We start from the raw sequence: 23,390 nt of genomic DNA, 5'->3' as shown, positions 1-23,390 counted from the left end.
GGAAGAATAATTGGAATGATTGTCCAATGAACTTCAGGATTTTTTTAATTAGTAAACTTTTGGCAGGATGAATGAAGGAGACCATCTCCTGTGATTTCAATAGCTTAAAGAGCCCATTTCCCCCTTAATGACTGCAGTAAACTCTGATAGCACGTCAGATTTCTATCAAGGATCTGAGGAGTTTGGCTGCCACCAATTTCTGGTGAAAGAATAGAAATCTTAAAAGTTAATCAGCAGGAAATGAGAAAAATGTCTGAAGAGGAGATTAGAGCCCTGAAGGTTCTTGTCTTAACTGATGCAACTGATGAACACTAAGATTCCTGAAGCATTTCTAAAATATGGATAAAAGAAGCAATCTGTAAGCATTTTAATGAATAACTGCTTCCATGGTTTTTAAGTGCTAAATGGATGTTGGCTTGGTTTGGTTTGGTTTGATTTTTTACATAGAATCTCACAACAGTGGCAGCAATATTTTACAGGAGAATAAGGCATAAAAACTTTTGAGATTCCTTCCTCTAGTTGGGTACTTTGAAACAAGGATTTGAGACAGATGTTTTTAAGCATGTAAACAGGCATCCAAATAATTTGGAGAAATGTTACTACAGAAATAAGTTGAAGCTAGAGGCTTTTTACTGCTGAAAGGGGTTTATTCACTGTATAGTTCTCAAAAATTGTGCATTTTAATCACTCAGTGTGAGAATTGAAGAAGTAGGTTTGTGTAGTGTACTTCAGCACTCAATTTAAAAAAAAAAAAGTAAAGAAAACCTGAAGGCTTTTTTCTAGAGCCTGAAATTTCCTAAATCCCATGGCTGTGGAAAAAGCAATTGTTTTTGTATCAGGTTTCACTGCTGCAGACTACTGTGACTGCTGTTCTAAAGATAACATTTCAATAATTCTTTCTTTAGAATAGACAAAGTAGAATTTTACTACAAGTTGTATAATTTTAAGATTTTTGGGTTAATGAATAAAATCAGAGTGCAGGGAATAATAATTTTAATTGGTTGTTCAGCAAGCACTACTTTTGCTATACATTCATTCTGAAATAAACATCAGCTTTATTAAATTATGTTAAACATCTGTAAAAAGGTAATACACACTTTATTTTTTGCCTAGTTCATAGCCTGTGAGTAATACAGTGATGCAGTACAGTCACTTACTTTTGTTAGTTTACTGGCATCAGTAATTTCTGAATTGGTCTCAAGGAATTTAAAAATGCTGAATAACAGTGCATAATTTTGATATTAATATTTCAAACATAATTTTGGTAGGCTGTTTTGAGTACCATTTGTTACTACGAGTTGTGTTTTGTTTGAATACTAAAATGCTTTGTTGCTAGGTGCTGCATAACACTCAAGAACTAGTAATAAGGATTTTTTCTGTCTTTATGTGTGGACTTGATTGCCTTGTAGGCTCAGTATCAGAATCTTCCAGTAAAAGAAAAAAAAAATTCTTTGTTCAGGTTGAATTGTTATGTATAAATTATCATTTTCTGCAGGAGGTGTTTGCATGCTTCTCTTGTCCTATGACCACACACTAATTCCCAAAGTTTGGGATGACTTTTTTTACCCTTCTAAGTATGAATATAAATAGGATGACAGGACAGAGAAGCAAAAACAAAGTCCTCATCTGGATGGATGAGGTTGCTTATTTTGTTCTCATAAATGTTCCCTGCTCTCTAAACACAGGACTGGCAGGGATTCTCTTCTCTTTTTGTCTCTCTCTGGCCTATGAGAGCCCACTTAGGACTTGCACCTCCTCATATTAGAGAGCTGCTCTCTCTTTTGACACAGTTAAGGTCACACATTGGGGGTCTCAGTACAGAGCAGGGGGTCACCTGAGAGTTCTGGTTTTTTTCCAGCTGTCCACCAGCAAGGTCTGATGGCCCTTTCAGACTACCTGCAACTTTTGATAGCATTGTAATCTTTCGACAGAACTGTATGAAAACCAGGCTAAGTATCCCTGATTTTTTTAGTTTTATTTTATTTTTGCAGATCATCATTATTTCCTAAAGCATCTTGTTCCCATTTCTGCCTCAGTGACAGTAAAAATTCTTGTTACATGGTGGATAGCCTGGCTTGCATTGAATTCTTACAGATTGTAATTTTTGCTGCCTATAATTAAATTTTGTTAATATGGCACAGTTAGCTTCCTGTTAACATTATTGAAACATAAGTTGGGATGTCAGTGTAGACTTGGTTGTATCTATGTGGGGGGTATGGCATCCCCAGGAGAAGAAATCCAGGTTTCTTTTGAAATAATACATTTCACTTGAGAGTATTCCTCACTGAGTACTGCATGCCCAAACCAACATTTTTTAATGATCACAAGTTAGTGCACTGCAGAGATTTATTGTCCTTCCATTTTTAGTGTGTGTTGGTATCCGTTGATCATGGGCCTTGGCCACTTTTCACAAATAGCTTTAACTTGTTATAAGAAGGTTGCTATGGATTTCAAGTTCTCCTTTCCAAGAAGTACTCTGTGCTATCATAAACAGCTGGGGAAAAAAATCCCACTCAGTTTCCTTTTCAGTTCTACTATCTTCAACTGTAAGTCAAAAAATGCAGTAGGAAGCTCCTAAGAATTCTTCAAATAGTATCTATCTATCATAATCTTTTTGTACTTCTGCACAGTTTATTTAAAATTCATCCTTTTTCACTCTTTTAAAAGGCTCTAGTGTAAATATTTGTAGCCACGACTACTTAGATTGCAGCAGTGCCTAAAATTACCTCAGTTCATTTAAAACATGGGGGAAGACAACTTCTCTTCTCTGAAAAGAGAAGCCTGGGAAACAGGACTTCACAGTGTACCACATTACTCTAGTTTTTAAATAGATGGAATTAGACTCATCATAAGAGTGCTCTCTAAATTATGTTTGGTTTATAGTGTGGATTAGGAGGATCCAGAGCAAGGAAGGGGGAAGGTAGACTGGGAGAGGAGCTTCTGGAAAATCTTAAATCCCCCTCTCTCCCTCTCTGTCTTCTGCCCTCCAAATTTCAGATTTCTCTTTGTCACCTCAAGGCAGCGACTACGGGATTTATACACATTTTAAACTGTGAACTACATCTATTAACCTGAGTAGTGCTACCTTTAAAGCTGCATTGTAAAGCCTTTTTCCACATTTTTGGTTTTTTATCATAGAAATCTTCATTGAATCCTGCAGGAGGACAGATTCTGGTCTATCTAAATTTTTTCCTAGTATCAGTTGCAAAGCAAAAGGTCTCATATGAGTACCTTTAACCCACAAATTTTTGTAGTGGGTTCCTCACACATACAGACAATCATGCACTTTGATCTTGATTTTTTTAAAGGGAAAATTCATTACCTTCTTAAAATGAGACTTCATATAATTACACAACTGAACTGATACACAGCTGAAACAGAGCCAGATTTTGCTGTTTTGAATCAGAGTTGAGGAAAGAAACACCTCTCAGCTTAAACTAAATCTCAGAATAGCCAGAAATCCATAAGGAGTCAATGCCATTTGATTGCTCTTGAAATGAGCATAGCACCCAAGCAGGAGGTTTAGTTAATGCACAGATCTTTTGGTGGTGTTTATCAGCAGGGGGTGGAGTTTAAACCACCAAGGAGAGGAAGAAGCTCTGAGACATTTTAATGCCAATAGGGGAAACAACAAGCTCTCAAAACAAATGGCTTGTTGCTGCCACTGCAAAGCTGGGAGAAGGCACATTCCTGCTTGCTGCAGAAAGGAGAATCATTGATTTTGAATTCATGGTGCTTGAAGCTCATCTCTAGAATCGATTCTGGAGTTGGTGATGTTGAGCTGCCAGTCTGCATGTGTTATGACATCTGTGTTTAGGGGTGTTCCAAAGCCTTACCCTGGCCTGTCTCTCTCCCTGGTATGTGCAGCAGCTCCAGAAGCACTGACATTTCCAAGGCTGTGTCTGTCCTGTCAGCACCAAGGAGTGACACGTGCCTTTTTTCCTGCTCAGACCACTTTCCCCTGGAGCACATCAGCTCTCCTGAGTGCACAGAGGCGCCAGAACTTTTCCTTTCTTTATGTTTCCAGCCCAGAGGCACAGGCTAAATCCAGCCTGCCAGGCATGTGCCGTGTGCTGGGAATGAGAGCATATATCCTGCCCTGCACGGTCAAAGGCAGTGTCAGGATGATGTGACCACCAATTTTCCAGACTGCAGCTCTCTTGAGGCTTCTGGAGGAAGTGCACAGTGACAATGCAGGTGGCAGCCCCTCAGTACCCTGAGAGTGGCACTTTTTGGGCAGTGCATAAACTCCAGCCAGCCTGTTTCTGTTACTGCCCAGCACATGTTGCGGTTTAACCCCAGCTGACAGCTAATACCACACAGCCCCTCAATGCCTCTCCACCAAGTGGGATGAGGAGAAGAATCTGAAAAAAAAAAAAATCAAGCAAACAAAATCCAGAAATCTGTGGGTGGAGACAAGAACAATTTAATAATTGAAACAGAGTAAAATATGCTAATAATACTAATGATAACAAAACCAGTAATAGTAATGAAGAGAGAGAGAAAAAAATAAAATCCAAGAGAAACAAGTGATGCACAGTACAATTGCTCACCACCTGCTGAAGGACAACCAACTTTCCCCTGAAGAGTGATCAGCAGCTCCCAACCAGTTACCACCAGTTTAAATACTGGGCAATATATTTTATAGCATACAACATCCCTTTAGCCAGTTCAGGTCAGCTGTCCCAGCCACACTCCCTTCCAGCTTCTTGTATCCTTCCTCACTTGGCAGAGCCTGAGAAGTCCTTGACATGGGATAAGCACTGCTCAGCAACAACCAAAACATCAGTGTGTTATCAACATTATTCTCATACTGAATCCAAAACTCAGCACTACACCAGCTACTAAGAAGAAAAATTAACTTTATCCCAGCTGGAACCAGGGCAACCGGACTGGTTTTCAGTGTTCAGGCAGAAGAGGGAATGTGAATCAATTGTAAACAAAAATAAATAAATACGAATTTTAAAAAACTACAAAACTCTTTGAAAGTATGTTGAGGAAAGCAGCACCTAATTGATACTGAGATTTTCTCCATGTTCACTTTTCTGTCTGTAACACTGAAGCATTCTTATGGGTTTCACTAATTCTAAAGGTGGTCTTAATATCAGAACTATTTTTCCAACTATTAAGTCACTTGTTTTTGTCGTAATTTCATTCTTCACATTACAATTATAGAAAATAATTAATATCTTTTTTTTTTTGTTTTGTTTCCAATCAAATTTTTATCTTCTCAGGTTTGGTAAATTTGAAATTAATGTAGTCACTTATTCCTTTAAACTTAAGAAGTGCTTATCTGACAAATCAGCAGCAATCTAAAACAGAATTTTTCCACTCATCATAAATACAATACACCACCATCACTCCCTTGCTGGGGGTTTGGAGTTACAAATCATCACTTTTGATTTGAGACATCAAAAATCTCATGTAAACATTTTACCTCAGCGCTGTGGCTGCGGCGTGCTCGGCGCCAGACCGTGAGACTTTGCTCAGACGTTTGTGCTGCTCTGTGTCAAACTTGGTGCTCTGGGACCACGCACTGTGAAAGCATTCACAGTGAGCAAGGGTGGCCCAGGCTGGTCCCACGTGAATGGGAACTTCAGCAGAAAATCTGGGAAAAATTGTGAATTGTGTGGATATGTATTTATACCTCTAGAAGTGACAGCTGAAAATAGAGAGTCCAGGGAGGATGAAAAGTGATATATCCCAGTTCTTTTGTACTGTACCTGGTGTTGCTTTCCTGTATTTTTCACAGGCTGAAGCCAGGAGGCAGCTGAATGGCAGCTTTTATATCTTTTCAGGACAAGAGATTCAGGCTTTTGTTTATTTCTCTGGAGAAAGTGATACTTCCCACAAATGACTGTAGAGAGATGTGCATATCAAGGATATTGAGAGTTTCAGATTGCTTTGATAAGAACAAATAGCCTACAAATCACCAGATAGGAAGTGGAACATGGCACATTGTCTTAAGCTATCTCCCTCAATAATAGTTTTTGCAAAACACCAACATAAATATCTGGTAGTCATGTTGCAGGGGGGTATTCAATGGTCCTCATTCAGATATTTGAACATAAAAAGTGTTTCATTAGATTTCAGAATTTAGCAGGATTAGAAATTAAACACATTTTTGAAGAGAAGATGTTGGCAGCTTTTTGCAGAGTTTTTGTTTGGAATTATTCAGTATTCTTTGTTAGTTTGTTTTTTAAGGTGTGAAAAGTCAGAGTTTGACCAGTTTGCTAAACATAATCAGACTCTAATGTTTCCTCTCCATGTGACTGTAGTACCCAAATTTTCTGTACCCCCACATTTCAGATGTGTGGGTACAGAAAATTCAGATAGAGGTCATAAACTGTGGATTTCCTGTTTATTTCACGTGAAGATGACAAACAGCTGAATTTCAGCTCGGTGACAGATAACACAGCAATCTCTGTGCTGTCTCTGTTGTTAGCTCTGCAGTTTCTCCCCTCTCACTGTCTAGTCTGGACCCAGCCAATCCCAATGGAAATTCCAGCTTCCCCCTCCACTGTCTACTCCAGCACATCTGCTCATACTCCTGTCCCATCTCCTACCGCTTCATTCCTACAGGCACATGCCATCTCTGATATATTTCACTTGAACTGGGATTAATGTATCACAAAATTACTTGAAAGGAATCCGAATTTCATCGTGACTGCCATTTTCTAGATTAGTCATAATGGCCAATTATTTATACAGAAGCTAAAGTTTGGATATGAGCTTGATTGTTGTGAGTAATTATTGGCCTGAAAATTGGGATTGTTTAATTTCTCTGGTGTAGAGTTATACTTTCTTGCTTCTTTTATAATAACCTCTGTTGGTGTCCAGCAGTCCTTGAAGACATGAAGATTTTTTTTTTAAATAATCGAAAGGGTAATACATTGAGCTTCAATCAAAAGTGTTCAACTTGTGGCAGTTAAATAACAGGATATCTTCCAAGCACCTGGAAGATATTTATAAATAGTATATTGAGAACAATAATTAATGAGTATTAAACACGCTGAACAAAATACTCTTTAGTAGTTAAGTACCACCTTGGATCCCAAGATCTCAAAAGCATCTTATTATTATACATAAATTAAAATGTCTATAATTCTACTTCTTTTGAGATAGATAATTGCTACCAAGCTATCAAGAGTGGTGTACTTGAAGCTTTTAACTTCCCTAATGGCAGCCAAAAAAACGGATGCAACGCTGTAATGTTTTATTTTAAATATGAGGAACCCAGTGGGTTCTAGAGAAACACTAGATCAACATTTACCTTCTCCTCTGTGAGGAAAGCTACAAAATGAGGCACAAAATGTGCCTTTTTGAGGCGTAGGCATTGCACACAGCATGTTGAGGTCTCATATGAGACTCGAGGGTGAGACAGACCCAGGCTCATCCCAGCAGTGCGTGGATGGAGCACAAGATAGGATGGATTTAAGTTGAAACAAGGCAGATTGAGGCTGGATAGGTAAAGGCATTTCTCCACTGGCTGGGCAGCCAAGCAGCAGAGTGGGCTGCCAGAGTCTGTGCATTGTTATTCCTTGCAATTTTTCAGGCCCTGACTGGATCAAGCCCTGACTGACCCTGTAGCTGACCCTCTTGAGCAGGAGGTTGGAATGGAGACCTCTGAGGTTCTTTCCAACCTGATTATCATGTGAACCTACAAAGCTACATCTGTCAAATGTAATAGTTGCTCCATTAACATCTGGCAACTGTACTAGGGCTGTAGTTTAAGTCCTAAAACTGCAAATTCCTACTCCTGTGAGTGGATTTAATGATACCAATAGTCCCAGTGAGCTTGATAGGATTGCTGGAAAGAATAAGGCATTAAAAGATCACGTCACTAGACTGGAAACCACTTTTCTTTTGGTTTTTGTTCAGCAACTGGACACGTCTTCCATGAAAAGCCTTGCATGTCAAGGAAATTATATGAAAGGCAAAAAATATTATTCCTTTGGTAGTTGCGGTTTTACATGCTAACTTCCTGCCTTTGCAAACAGGTTATTCCACCTAATTGCCATGTGAAAAGCCATGATTAACACAGGGAAAATTAATTTACTTTATAATTGAAAGTGGTGTCAAATAAAATGTGCTATAATAGAGGAAAAACTATTTGCTTTTCAGTTTTAGTAACCTTAGATATCAATAGGCTGCAAATCAAACTAAGAATGTGGTCTTTGTTGTAGATGTTGCTATTATTGTTATTCCTTTAAACCACATGATATCCTTCTGACAGAATTGTTCAAATTTTTTCTATGAAACTTCACCCTTTGCCCTTTCCACAGATTTGCAACCAATGTGATGCCCTGTTTCTACAGGGATTTATTTTCATGTATCAGTGTCCCCTCTGTTTTCACAGGTGGACCAAAAAATATATTTGTTTGACAGGGTTATTTTTGACCTACAGTAAGAAAAAGAAAAAGGGGAAATTCAGCACTTAAAAGTTAATTTAATTTGTGGAAATATAATTGAGCACCCTGTTAGGCATTTTACAGTAGAGGACTTGAGCAGCTCTGCATTGCTACTGAGAAGGCTGAACTTTCCTCTTCTTGGCACTACTCAACAAATGAAAAAAAAATTTAGAGTTGCTTTCTCTGTGCAAGAATTTCATTCCATTAAGTCTCTTATCAGGCTGTTTCATGTACAATGAGTGGTGTTTTGTGGAGAATCATTTCTAATTCCAGAGCACGTCAGATTGCAAGTTTAGTAAAGAGCTTTTCAGTTGAAAAGCAACAGTTACTGGGAAATACAGACTTACACATGAACAAGAGTAGCTGGGAGCTGAATCCTGGGGAAGAGCAGATTTCTCTCAGGAATTCGTGTGTAGCATTTCTTGGTCATTAGGAACTGTAGATTTACAGATAATCTGAGCAGAGTAATGCACACTGATTTTCTTTTTGAGAAATACCACTTAAAGAAGGCGAGTGCATATCCAGAATAATTCTTTAAAACTCAAATCTTTGTAAAATGGTATTTGAAACTTCCTCTCTTTGAGATTATTTCCTTAAAAAAAAAAAGTCTCTTAGGAAACTCAAATCTGGTTGATCTGGGTTTGGCATATGCAGTTGCAGGTTCTTGTCTTCAACATGTTCCACATTCCGATATTCTATCTGATTCGCTTTCTGCCTTTTTTTGTAACACACCTGGAGTCCTCTGTATTTATTAGAACAGGTAGCCAGGATTCCTCATGCCTAATGAATGTTGGCAAAGTGGATATTTCTGGTTTCCTGCATGTGTTTATCAGAGGATGGTGAATGGAGGGTGCTTAGCTACTCGATATGAAGGTGTGCCCATGCTGAACAAGAGCTGGTTTACTCTCAGCATAAAGTGATGAGACCAAAGTGTAACATGCATTTAAAAAATGATATATTTTTGGACCTTTACTGTAATTATCACCAATTAATCTATTTTTTAAATAGCTATTTTTATTTTTTGGTCAGTATCTGTGTATATTTTCAAAATGCATTACTTCTGCTTTTTTTTTATTTTCAATCTGTTCCTTCCGTCACTGATATGAGGTTGGAATAATTTCTAACATGTCTATCTTTTATAAGCAAAGTTATCTTGCCAGGATCTGAGCCATTTCAAAGTTTATGAACATTTTGAACTATGGTTGAAGGATAATTTAATATTTGATAATGTACCACTGATAATTTACATTGAAAAATCTAATGTTTTTTAATAAATGTTTTGTTTTGAATATTTTAATGAAATTCCAGTCTGGGGGACAAAGAACAGGGTTAGGAATCTTTTCAAACTTGTTTTAATTGTGGTATACTTTGCATTTACAGTTTATTAGTGAGCCTTATGTCCTTGACTCAGCAATCCTATACTAAAGAGATTTGTGTGCGGCCTAAATGCCTTAGCATTTTATTCATTTTTTTAAAAAACTTTTTTTTTTTTAACAGATACTAGTTTCAGAAAAATACATTCCATTTGTAAATGTTTGGATGCTTTAGAAAGGCTGTAAATATTACTGTTCCATTTCGGCAATGTTGCAGATTGATATTTACTGGAGATTTTAAGTTAATTTTGCCACGGAAAAAACTTGATGTAAATGAATAATAATAATGTGGGGGAAAAAAAAATTACTCAAGGTACACATCAGTTCATCAGAAAGGCTTGGAGTAGAACCTAGACTGCCTGGCCAGTATTTCAGTCTGTTACCCATTTTCCTCTACCACCTACTTTTCAGTATGTGATAGAGACTGCTGTTAAAAAATCAAAATACAAAAATGTCGTTCAACATTATAAACCTGTTTTTCATATATCAGAATATGTGTTTGCTTTCTAAGGTCCTTACCAAGGATCCGTTTTCTAATTTTTTTTTTCAATTTTGCTTTATTCTTTGCTTTGTTTCATGTCTGTTTCAATTTTATTTATTCCATGTTTTCTTTTTGTTTTGTTTTTGTTTTTAGTTGTGTCTGGTAAGTTGAAATTTTATTGGCCATCTTCTAGTCATCGTGTCACTGTGACGGGAACTTCTCCTCCCCTTCCCATCCATCCCCTTCCATGTCCTCCAACCACTCAGCTCCCATCTTTCACTTGTTATTGGCAAGACACATCGAACAGAATAAATTCTGCATGAAGTATGGGTAACTTAATGGCAAAGAGAAAGGTAATGGGTTGCAAATTTTCTGTCTGTTTTTATACGATGTGGCGAGTCAAATCCTAATGTCTCCTTTCTTCGGTGACTGCATGGCTTGAACTTCAAAGTGTGCTGAAAAAATTGTGTTTGGTTAAAAGGTTTCTAGGATAGAAGTTGTGATTTTCTTACAGGGATTTATTATTTTGGCATCTTTTACAGTCTCATCATTACATACCACATGTATGTGACCCAAGGTGTGAAATAAAACTAAATGATGCTAAAAAAGAGGCAGTGAAAAAGCTTTCAGTACAGTTAACACAGAATGGAATTTAATAATAGTTTTACTTAACCCTGTTTAATTCTTCTGACACTGAAGCTAATAAGATTTTTATTATTTACCTTAATTGCAATAGATTTAGAATAATACATATATGGGCAATATGCATATATTTTAGAGTAGTATCCATACAAACTATGTATTTAGAATAATACTTAGACAAATATGTACCTGTTTATATTTAATAAATTCTACCATGGCTGCCTATAAGACTAAATTCCCCTTCCTTTTTGTGTTAAGTAGTCCCTGAATGGTCATCTCGAGGTACTATAATCACAACCACCCAGCTATTTCTCCAGTGATCAGAACCATTTTATTTTCTTTATAGTTGTATGTGTCCTTGAGTCCAACAAAACCTGAAACCTCATAAATCCTCTGCACTAGCTCAGGGTTTAGAAGCCCTCAGTTCCACATTGCGTGGCATTGTGTCGGAGGCTAGGACAGAACCTGCCAAGCCCTACATTTAACCGTATGCTAAATTTATTCTCGTTACTAGAACCTAGCAGCATAACAAAGGTGCCTCACCCTCATCTCCATTTCCCCCTCTCCATGCCTCACAACCCCCAGCCAGTTCTCCCTCCTTCCCAAATTAAACCTGCTGTCATGTCAAAGTCTTCCCGCATCTTCTTCCGAGGAGGTACTGGTTGGATGTTTCAGAGCTAAATGTTTTGAAGTCAGTTAATTACAGTGGGTCAATCTTAGCCTTGCTTTGCATAGTTTCTTATCTAAGGAAATGCTAGGAAAGGTAGCATTTGCATCCAAATATAGACAATAGTGCTATGCTTCAAAAATTCCTCTCAAAGCAGGAGGGCCGTAGGAAGAATATATTCTGATATGAGCTCACCAGGGAGTAGACACAAGGAAGGGGGCACAGGTAACTGCAAGAATTGGTCCACAGGAACACTGAAAGCATTTTTTTTAAAGAAGGAGATAAGTGTTATTGAATTTATTCTAGATAAAGCCAGTACCACTTGATGTTTGCCAAACACATCTTTGAATTACATATTTTGCACTGTTTTACAAGGAAAATCTTGTGAAAATATCAATGTTTGCAAGGGAAAAAAAGGAAATGAATATCAAAATCATTTGATTTCTTAAAGTCAGATACAAAACATCCCCTTTATTCTCAATCCAAAGAAAGGGAAGAGCATAATTAGTTTTAGGCAGATGATCAGAAAAAATGGAAATTAATAAATAAATGGGCTTTAATTTAATGCACATTTTTCACGAAGCAAGAGTTAACAGCCTATAGAACATGCTAGATTTTTTTCTGTGCTAGCATCACCAATGCCATCTATGCTGATTTTTTTTTTATTTTATGTGACTGACATGATTTTTTGACATTCTCCTTACTACTGGATGAAGGGGTTGTTGAAGTCAGTATAAATCAAACAATGCTGGCAGTATTTATAATGTTAGACTGAGCAGATGTTTCAAATTTGCCTTCATTTGCATATATATTTTGTTTGAACATGCTCTTGCATATGTAAATGAGGAAGACATTTAGCTCTGCTGTTCCTTTAAAATCATTCCTTCTCAGTGTGTTTGAACTGTAGATTTTAAGTGGTTATAATTTGAATAGTATTTCTTGGGCTTTTGACTTCAAGTTTTTTTTTTTGAGATCATGACTACATCAATAGTCTCTTATATAAGCACTTAAGGGCTTTTTCTCTCCTCAGCTTTCCTAAATCAGAGATGATGAGTTTTGTGTGTGTAAGACTGAATTCATAGTTGCTCAGCAGGGTGTCTTGTAGCCCTTAACAAAGTGTGACCTCTGGGCCAGTTGTCCCTCAAAGATTTCTCCACTCTGGCTTGCAGCCCTATTCCTCCTCTAAAAACCAAATTGTAGCAGATTTGTTTGTGTTGGTGACTGTTGCTCTGCAACAGTCTCATCAAGCTGGTGGGACTCATTTCCTTGTACACTGGGTAAGCACTAAAAGCATGTGTTGCACAGTCAGAGTTTTAATTGGGAGGTCCAGACAGAAAAGATGATCTGAGTGATGCTGAAGCTGTGGCTTTTAGAGACCAATGTGTCTTTGTGCTGCTTCTCCTTATTAAAGAAACCCAACTGTTCTGGCTTATACCATTAAAACTCAGGAGGCAAATTGCTCTTTCAAATCAGCTGATGGCAGTGTGATTGATTTGTTGTTGGTGTTTTCCTTTCAGAGCCCCCCCAGTTTGTTGTAAAGCCTCGAGACCAGGTGGCTGCACTGGGGAGGACAGTGACTTTCCAGTGTGAAGCAACGGGGAACCCTCAGCCAGCCATCTTCTGGAGGAGAGAAGGGAGCCAGGTGAAACAGCCATTCTGTCCTCCTTCCTGGCAGTTTCTTCAAGAAATTGTTTCATGTGACAGAAAAGTATTTTAATTATTGTTTTAAAGATGTGTAAACCAAGTCTAGAGTTTGGAGGTGCTGGATACTTATTCTTTGCTTCTGAGGCATGTGCATGTTAGGTGATGTCAGTCTTACTAGATAAGATCTATGTTTTGCTGTCTTCTGTTTCCTCCATGAATGTAAAAATAAATCTGTGAATCAGCTAGAAACATTCCATGTTTCACTACTCTGATAATCTATTTCACCTAACAGGGAGAACTTTTAAGAAACTGAGAGATGACTTATGCTGAAATTTGGTTGAAGCCCCAAACAATCCCAGATTTTCAGAAAGTTTGGCTCTGGCTTTATTGGTGCAGCTGTTAATTTGTCATGTGTTTTTGAGTTTCTGGCAAACTAAACTATTGGCTGCATTGATCTGCACCACTGCATGGGCAGGACTCTGGTTCTGGGCTGAGGAGAACTACTTTCCAACTCCATCAGTTGACTGACAGATCATACCTGAATAGGTCACTTTTTCTCCCAAGTTCCTTATTTGAATGGGAGGGAAAATTATTTTCATCTTCTTTGTAAAGGACCTTGAAAGCTAGTGGGTGAAACACAATATAGCACAGCAAGAGAATTGCAGTTTTCTTTCAGTCATCTTTTGAAGGAGGTATGTGGCACAAAGTATTCTTTATTGGAAGGAAAGAAGGAATATGGGATTCTGGTTTTCCTGTGAATGAAGGAATGAATGGTGCAAGAGTATATGACAGGGTTCTTTGTGCTTCAAAACAATAGGGCAGAGAAATTGAGAACTCTTGGAGATGGGCTCCTTTACTCCATTTGCAACATTTTTGTCTGAATACCTACGTACAACTAGACTGCCGACCAAATTTAGATTATAATCTTCAGTGGTATATATATAGCAGTATATTATACTTGTATTTTATTTCTCTACTTTTTTATTTTCTTGTATTTATTTAGCCACATGCTGTCTAATACATCTTTCTTTTTCCCACTCATTTTTGACTCAGCTGAGTGGTGACCACTTGTGATGATTGAGAGAAATGAAAGAGGAGGTTGAGGATAGGGTTTTCTAGTACTGGATATTGTGTCCTATTCCTCTGGACAATTTTTGGACATGCAAAATATAGTTAGCTAAGAAAAAGAACAAAATGTATCCTCCTAAACTATTGTTATTCACAATTTGTTCAGCCAGAGGTAGAAAATCAACCCCCAACTGATTTTTGGTAAACACTGTGTACTTCATACCCAAACTATCTAAATAGGTATAGTATTTAATTCAGTATTATACAACTTTTCATAAAACACAAACACTCTATTCAGAGAGACCTACAGAGCATCTCTTTTTTTAAAAACTGCTCCATTTGTAAGAAGGCAAATGTTAAAATACAGATAAGTAAACCACCATCTGCATTTAAATGAAAGCAAACGAATGCCCTGGAGCAAGTTCTAAAAAAGAACATTGAAGCAAATTACTGAGGTTCACCACAGTTGCTTGCACCACTGTGGTATCTGTACATTTCACATCTTCACTAGACTCTGTTACTCTTGGTGCAAAGCCCAGTATCGATCTTAGACAGTGTTAGAGCAATCTCAAAAGTCTTACACAATTCTATGTGCACATCTGCACCTATTTTACCATTAAAAAATCCTACAGAAGCTATGCACATTGTGGTGTAGACAAGCTTAAGACATGAAGAGCAGAATGTTTTCTGTATAATATGAAAAGATTAATTTGTTTAGCTGTATTAAACTTATGCATATTGATATTTGAATTTTTATAACCTATTTTTCCCCACTTTCTTTCCTGTATATCTTTTAGAATCTGCTTTTCTCATACCAGCCCCCTCAATCATCCAGCAGATTTTCAGTTTCCCAGACAGGAGACCTCACCATCACCAATGTGCAGAGATCTGATGTGGGGTACTACATCTGCCAGACTTTAAATGTTGCAGGAAGTATCATAACAAAAGCCTACTTGGAAGTTACAGATGGTAATCATAGATTCATTTTATCGTTTCCAAGTTTTTTTATTTTTGTTTGAAGACAGCAGTGCGGTGATGTGACACTACTTTGAAATCTGTTTTGCATAAATGTGGATTGCATGTTTCTTTGAACATAAAAATCCTGGTTTGGCCATCTCTGTCAGGGGCTTACAGTTCTGGATGATGTGTAACTCTATATTTCCATTTTGTTCTTGGTAAGTATATTCAGTGTATGGATTTTTGTCAGATCTGTTAATTTTTACCTGACTCTTTTTTAACTTCTCCCACTTGATTTAATTTACTTTCAGATTGCTTGCTGCTTGGTTCTTTATCCCTTTTATTGTGTAGCCATTTACTTAGCCCTTCATTTACCTGTTTTTTTCCCCTGTTTCTTAAGACTGTGTTTTAGCTAGGAAGAAAAAAATTGTCAACCTGTATGGAGATCAGCAGAATAACAGAAATTATACATCCCTTTTTAGGAGTTAGGAAGAAATACAAAATGAGAAAGCTACAGGGAGCATGACTACAAGCAGTAATGTGAGGCCAGTTGGCCAATTATCAGAAATACATCTTATTTTTAACAGCAGAGATACATGGGGAAAATACTAATTTTAGCATTTACAGAGGAAGAGGATAAGAGAGAGGATTTGAGCACAGGGAAGCTGTTGTCTGAGAAGCTTCTATAAAATAGCCGTTTGCTCTGTAGAGAACATAGAAATAATAAAGTACTAGAAACATGCAGTGAACCTGTAGTATAAAATTGTTTATTTATCTCCCCCTCCCCCTGGATTGACATATTGACATAGGAGGAATAGGGCTACATCCCTTCTGGCTCCTCACAAACTGTGAGCCACATTTCCTAATCCTCTTTTTTCCATTTTTTTTCACTGGGGAGAGTGCCATTGCAGGGTGAGAAGTATATTTACAACAGTTTTCTGCTAATGACCTATGCCATCTGAACTTGGAAATAATAGTTTTAAATGCATTTTCTTTACTATATGCTCTGGATTGATCTGATGAGTAGATGTTTTTTTATAATGTCTTGAGACAGTTTTTGGTACTTCTGTAAAAGTGAAGGCGGAATATGCTGAATATTTGTAAAGGTATTAGAATAACTTTATGACTGGTTTTCCTAAAGGTAGGAGGAGTTGCCATCAACTTCAGCGGCCTTAAATGAGCCATGAATTTCAGTGTCATTAGATTTCTCCTATAAAGCACAGATCAGTCAACTCCTTACCTTTGCCAACTGCAAAGTTCTTTACAAACTTGTCAAAGTCAAATGCAAATTATAAGTAGGCTTATTATGTCTGTCTATGCAGAGAAGGATTTTAATGGCCTTAAAGTTTGTAGCAACAGGTTGGGACAAGAACTAAAGGATAAATAATGCAGTTGAAAACAGAGTGTTATTTGAACATGCAAATGAAATTATGGGAGTTGGAATTTAGCCAAAAAACCAATGCTAACATCCTGTCTGTTGTTATGAAAAGTAATTTAGAAATATCTAATGTTCACAAATTATCAGAACTTCAGGTTTATATTTGAGCTACCAAACCAGTTTTTAAGTTACGTGAGCCCCATGCCACTGCTGAACAGATTTATGACATTTAAAATTATGGCTAAAGTGGATCCCCAAAACACAAAAATATAACTTTTACCTCTTTTCTGCATAATGGAATACTACTAATTGTTTTTTTTCAGTGAATACTGAGACTGGTTTATACTTTTCTGTGCAGTATAATTAAATAACCCATCAATAGCGCTTAATTTCCATTGTGTGAAAGATGCATTAAAATTGACATAGACAGTGGGATTTTCTTTGTGGCTCTGAAGTCCTCATGAAAGTCAGAAACTACTGGGAAAAAATTTCACAGAAGAAGGAACTTTCTTTAGGAACTTTCCAAAATGGTTCTATCCATTTGTGTTAGCTTTACCCTACTGCTCGGCATCTCACGATTACAACACAGCACCAAGATGAGTTGGTGGCACATACAAAATGGTTATTTAAGCAGTGAGTATTTGTGAGGTTACCCCCTGATTGCCTACCTCCTTTTCCTCTGTCTTTAAATGCTGGAAGTATTTATACTGTATTACACAGGCCTGGCAGTGGTGAAAGATTGAGAAGGTGAAATCTCTGCCTTGCCAAAGACTCTGGGAAGTCCTTTCTTTTTCCATTATCACTTCATAAAGACATTGGACTTGGAGAATGCCTGGAGGATAGCAGTGTGTAATATGCAGTCCTTTCTCTGTTCTGAAAATATTGCGTTATGTATCATTTTAAACATCCCTAGCTCTGCATCATTATAATGCGCCCTGCCCTGAATAATGCATGCCTCCAACTTTAATTACTTGTTTAATTATTTTTAGTTTGTTTCAAAGCCTCAAGCAACTGCTGTTGCTTAGATGATTAGAAAATTGCTTCCAGTTGCAGAGATGTCATTCCTGTTGTTCCTCCTGGCAGTGATTGCGGACCGGCCGCCCCCTGTCATTCGGCAGGGTCCTGTGAACCAGACTGTAGCTGTGGATGGCACTCTGGTACTCAACTGTGTGGCCACAGGCACTTTAATGCCCACTATCCTCTGGAAAAAGGATGGCATCCTTATTTCCACCCAAGACTCTCGCATCAAGCAGCTGGAGACAGGAGCACTGCAGATCAGATATGCCAAGGTAGCCTGAACTGGCAAATGGGTTTTCTTGCTTTGTTTCATTTTGTGCTTTCACCTCCAGGCATTTTTGATGTAGTAAACCCTATGTTTAGAATTAATGAAAGGTTACATAAATGAACTAAAATATTTGATATTCATATTTTCAGATAGTACGTTCTTCATGCTTAACACTTGCCTAGGGCACATTATTTTCATAATGAAAAATGCTCTAAAAAGGTATTAATTAAGGGAATTATTTGGCACTTGAAACATAAAGGGGAATATATATTGGTAAGACAAATCATTACATTATTTGGGCTTTAGCATTAATAGATTAAAATGATCTAGTTAATTAAAATTTTTGTAAAGAAAATCTTTGTTTAGCATATTCAGTAATAGAGCCACGTACACAGCTTTTTCATCAGAGCTTTTAGTGTTTAAACATGCTCACTTATCAGTGTAACATAGCTTAAAATGGTTAACCTGACAAATGCCTGACTTCCTCAGGGACTTAGAGTACCTGGCCAGTATTGCTTTTGGTCATGCATTTCACACTTTAAAATGTTCTAAAATGGGAAGTTGTAGCATACTAGATATTCTCTGCTATCTTTTCTGTGGTTTGAAATGAAGTAATTATTTTGTTTTAGATTAGGCTGAATACATCACTTTACCATATTCCCTAGAGTTGCCCTGCTGCCAGTTACAAGTTAGACTGACTTAGAGCTTGAATCTCTGATTTTTGATCACTTCCATTCAGTTCATCTGCTGAGGCTGGGACCTGAGGAGGATAACATTTCTTTTTTGGGAGAAAAAAAAGAAACACTTTTGAAATGTGATTAAGTCACATATGGACAAATAATCCAACACAGAGAACTGGATGAGGATAGCATATGGAGATTCTTTTTTGGGTCTGCTGTAGAGTGAAATTTATACTAACACAGGGAGCCTCATATGTACCCTGTGCAATATTTAAGCTTTGCTTTAAGGGTGACGTGTTCTCCAGTGCTCCAGTCCTGATAAATCCCCAGGCATTATGTATGTAGAAGGTTGACAGTTGTATGGGGTCTTGTCATCTGAGTTCCTTCTCAATTTAGTTGTTAGGACCTCTGCAGAGTAAGGAATAAATGCTACAGGAAATGGCCTTCAGTTTGCTCATTACAGAATAGTTAACGTTAAATTAGAATCTGCTCAGAAATAAACACCCATTTTTGCTTTGGCAAAATCATAACTTCTAATGGAAGGAGAGTTTCTGCTGCAAAGTTTTTGCAGGCTAATACCTTTATCCATATTCATGGGGGAAAGTGGAGAGCTGTAATTGCTTTTTAGCCCACTGAGTGCCTGATTGTTTCAAATATTTATTCTTCTCCTCTCCCATTCAGCTGGGCGACACCGGCCGCTACACCTGCATTGCCTCAACCCCGAGTGGTGAAGCCACGTGGAGCGCCTTCATAGAGGTCCAAGGTAACTCCATCAGGAGAAAATACATGAAGGAAAAGCAGAAATTGAAATGTAGAAGTTATCTGACTCTGTCATTAACTGCCAGTGCAGATGTGAGCAGCATTTAGCTTACATCTGCTTCCTGTCCATGCTCAGCGTTTCTCTTTCCTTTTGTCAGAGTTTGGAGTCCCAGTGCAGCCACCAAGACCCACTGACCCAAACTTGATTCCTAGTGCTCCATCAAAGCCTGAGGTTACAGATGTCAGCCGAAATACAGTAACATTGTCATGGCAACCTAATTTGAATTCAGGTGCAACACCAACCTCTTACATAATTGAGGCCTTCAGGTACGTGAGTCTCGTGTGATCTTGCTGTCTCTATGTTTACGTGTAATGTGTTGCTAAAGAACCACGTGCTAACCTGCTGTTGTGTGTTTTATCTTCAGCCATGCATCAGGGAGCAGCTGGCAAACTGTAGCAGAAAATGTGAAAACTGAGAGTTTTGCAGTTAAAGGGCTAAAACCTAATGCAATTTATCTCTTCCTTGTGAGAGCAGCTAATGCATACGGGCTGAGCGACCCGAGCCAAATATCTGATCCAGTGAAAACTCAAGGTAAGTTTTTGATACTGAACATTTTGGGTGTCCACTGCAGCTGTCACAAGTTGCCTAAGCAATACCAGATGCAGGAATTTTGGTAATTTTCAACTGTCTACCTATCTTGGCCATAATATATACTACAGTAAAATACAGTGCTTAAACTTGCATTTCTCTAAAACACAGACTCTGACAGCATGTTGCATTGCCTGAGGGAACCCTGGTGTCTCTCATCCAAAGGTAGTTACAACTTGCAGAATAACTCTTGCTAGCAACCAAAGTAATCCCTGTGTTTTTGAGTTCCCATACAAATCCTCAAATTCCATGGAAATGTTATTACTATGTCCAGTGAATCAAATAAGGCTTAAGACTGAGACAGGGAGAGAAACAGCATGTAATCTAAGTTGATTTCTGCTGCAATAGGAAAGAGAAAAGTTGAAAATTTGAAGGAATTTGGCATCACGAACCAGTAAAGAGGTTTTGGCAGTATGTTACAAGTGTTTCCATAGTACAACTGTTGGAAGTAAAATAGGGCAGAAAGCAGTGCTTACAGATAGCCAAGTGGAAGAAAAGTCTGGGTAGAAGTGAATGAAGGAGTCACTCACTGACTCCAGCTGTGACTGAAGTCCAGCTATGGACTGAGTCCAGCTATGTAAAATTAAAACTATCTTTGTCTTCACTGTAGCCAGTAAAGGACACTTAGGATGATGTACAAGGAAACAATGCATTGAAGCTCTGAAGCCTGCATTTTTCCAGTAGAAAAGCTTAGATTCTTAAGAAGGGGAAAAATAGACACACTCTTTTTCAAAGAAAAAGTGACAGAGATTGTATTTTTTTTTGTTTGTTTATTTTTCTGATCTTCCTGCTTACTGGAGAAATTGACCCACTGGCTTATTAAGAGTGTCTGTGTTGTATGTTTGTTTCTTTGTTTGTGTAAGTAAGTACATCTTAGTTTTTGAAAGGAAGTTCTCTAAAGGAAACAAAGGGTTTTTCTTTGGTGACTTCTCATGTTTTCTGTAGTTGGTCTGAAAGCAAGTCTTTCTCATGTCCCCTGGGGAGTGACCAGTTTCACATTGCTGCCTTTTGGTATTATGCCTTTCTCCTGGTGGCTGACAATTTCAGTGGATATGTATGGACAGCAGAGTCACAGCCCCATGGAATATCAGGATGGCACAGGTTCCCAAGTCTGTTACCAGGAAGAGATGTAATAGCCTTTTAGTGATTCCTGATTTCTGGGAATAGGGCTGCACGTGCCTCTTTTTCATGTAGTGTAGTTTCATTTCTGGAGATGAGAAGTATTGTGTCTATCCCAAACTAACTGATTACTGAACTGATTCTGAGGAGCAGCAAATGTTCTGTTCACTCAGCTGAATGGTTTATAATGGCATGGAGAAGCTTCACTGTTCTCTGGGTACCTAGTAGAGCTGAAAACCCAAGAGCTGCACAATAACTCAGTGAAAATAACAACTAACACATAAAATGTGCTCCAATTTTAAGAAATATGTCAAATGTGTTGAGTGTCAAGTCCTTTAGACCAGTTCTGCTCTTCTTCCAATATAATTTCATTTTTGTTTAAGTTGTGGTCTAGCTAAGAAAGTTCAGGAATTTCCAGTTGGCTTTTGTCATGAGGGTGGTATAGTCTGGTCCTAGCTGCTTGTTCATTCCACAAACCAAGATGAAGGTAGGTTTCTGCCTTCAGTGCCTTCATCCCTTCAGCACTGGCTTCCTAGTACCTTCATCTTCACACTTCACAGGCATTAACAACCTCATTCCTGGGTGTTTTCACTGACAGTCCCTGTCTTGGAAGCTTGGAGCTGAAACAAGAGAGCACACACATCATTTTATAGCCCAGAAGTGCAAATGGCTGTGAATAGTTTGATCCATACTGTGATGACTCATCTCTTCTGACTAGCAAAGCTAGAACTAATTATTCCACTGGCTTTCCTGTTACATTCTGAGCACGGTGATATTTAGGCAATGCTCCCAAACAGAAGCTTTTATCTTTAATGCTTTCAAACTTTGGGAGGAGGGAAATACTGTGATAATGGACTGTTTGCAGAACATACTACATGGGGATATAGCAGTGACTCAGTGGAGGATTTTTTTGGTTTTTTTCTTTTGTTATTACCAATGTTGCTTGCTAAAAATCCAGATTTGTCACTCACTGACTACACATTAACTTCAGTAGTAATCACTGCAAGTACTTTTCATGAATTTCCAGTCATAGAATTTTAGCCATAGTCAGCATGGTATTTGCTTAAAATGTGGTGACCAAGGAGTGAGATGTGAACCTAGAACAGAAGCTGTTATTCTGCTTTCCATAGTAAATGTTTTAGATACCCTCTTAGTGATTACCCTGTAAATTTTACACATCTTACAGTCATTCCATTTCAGTTAAATGTGCTTTCCAAGGGCTCAATATGCAAAAAATATGTGTTTTCGTCATACTATTGCATGTTTTGAGAGGAATTTGTCCCTTCATGCATATTAATAATCCTTCCAGCTATAAGATAGACCAAAAATCAGACAATCCAGACAGCTCTCAACTGGGCTCTGCCTCCTGTTTACAGAAGCCTCTTGCCATTAGAGAAGCTGCAGCCATATGACTAATTTATCTTTTCTCTGTTGTTAACATTATTTTGTAGTGACACCAAGTAAGTTTGTCATGAATTTATCTAAAGATACAGCTTCTGCTTTTGCTGTTCTTTATAGGTTTCCTGGTCTCTTGGAATTGGCAGTGGGCAATAGAATGTTTTCCCAGCAGGAAAGAATAAAGAGTTGCTGCTGTAGGCATTTAACAAAGCTCTCCTTGAGTGTGGTGTGTCTTTTTGTGCAGATTACCCTCACTGTCAAAGAAAGTGCAGTGTCTTGAGTTGGTACTACCTAAATGCTGGTGATTTGCTCAAGAAAATGCTTCATGTAGTTTTTTCTGACATGATTAGGAAGTAGTTAGGTTCAGCTTCGTTAGTGATAGCATCATATACTTTCTGACACACTCATTTGTATTTGCATGTATTATTTCAACAATCACGTGTATTTGTGAGAATGGAATCTTAAATTATTGCAGATGTTCCACCAACAAGTCAAGGTGTGGATCACAAGCAGGTGCAGAGAGAGCTGGGTGACGTGGTGCTACACCTGCACAACCCTACCATCCTTTCTTCCTCCTCAATCGAAGTTCATTGGACTGTGAGTACAAACCTGTACCCTGCTGGTGGTTACACGTGCTGCTGAGATGTCCTGCTTCCACTGCAGTGGGGTCACACTTTAAGAAGCTGAGTAGTTTGTATGCTTGCAAATGTTTTTCCCTGGGAAAAGTGCTAGTTGTGCTCGGCTTTTTCATTAAATTCTACCCATTTTCTCCATCTTTGTCTGCATAGAGAGTGCTGTTTACAATAGGGTAAGGGTTTCAGAGTCCTCCTCTGGAAGCTATAGCACCTCCTCAGTCATATCATTTGAAGCCTTTCCACT

At 38.0% G+C, this 23,390-nt stretch overlaps 1 protein-coding gene across 9 annotated transcripts in view; it reads left to right on the top strand.

Annotated features, from left to right (window-relative positions):
* Positions 1-23,390, top strand: part of ROBO1 (roundabout guidance receptor 1) — a 687,829-nt gene that overhangs the window by 611,020 nt on the left and 53,419 nt on the right. For all 9 annotated transcript variants that reach the window (XM_077174535.1, XM_077174531.1, XM_077174536.1 and 6 more), the window contains 7 exons: positions 13,092-13,216; positions 15,084-15,255; positions 17,705-17,910; positions 19,268-19,349; positions 19,504-19,672; positions 19,771-19,937; positions 22,987-23,108. In XM_077174535.1, coding sequence (XP_077030650.1) covers positions 13,092-13,216; positions 15,084-15,255; positions 17,705-17,910; positions 19,268-19,349; positions 19,504-19,672; positions 19,771-19,937; positions 22,987-23,108 — 1,043 coding nt within the window. The remainder of the gene's footprint in view (positions 1-13,091; positions 13,217-15,083; positions 15,256-17,704; positions 17,911-19,267; positions 19,350-19,503; positions 19,673-19,770; positions 19,938-22,986; positions 23,109-23,390) is intronic.

Source organism: Agelaius phoeniceus, chromosome 2 (genome assembly GCF_051311805.1).
Source record: "Agelaius phoeniceus isolate bAgePho1 chromosome 2, bAgePho1.hap1, whole genome shotgun sequence".
Classification (NCBI taxonomy): Eukaryota; Metazoa; Chordata; class Aves; order Passeriformes; family Icteridae; genus Agelaius; species Agelaius phoeniceus.
This window is presented reverse-complemented; position numbering and strand designations above follow the sequence as displayed.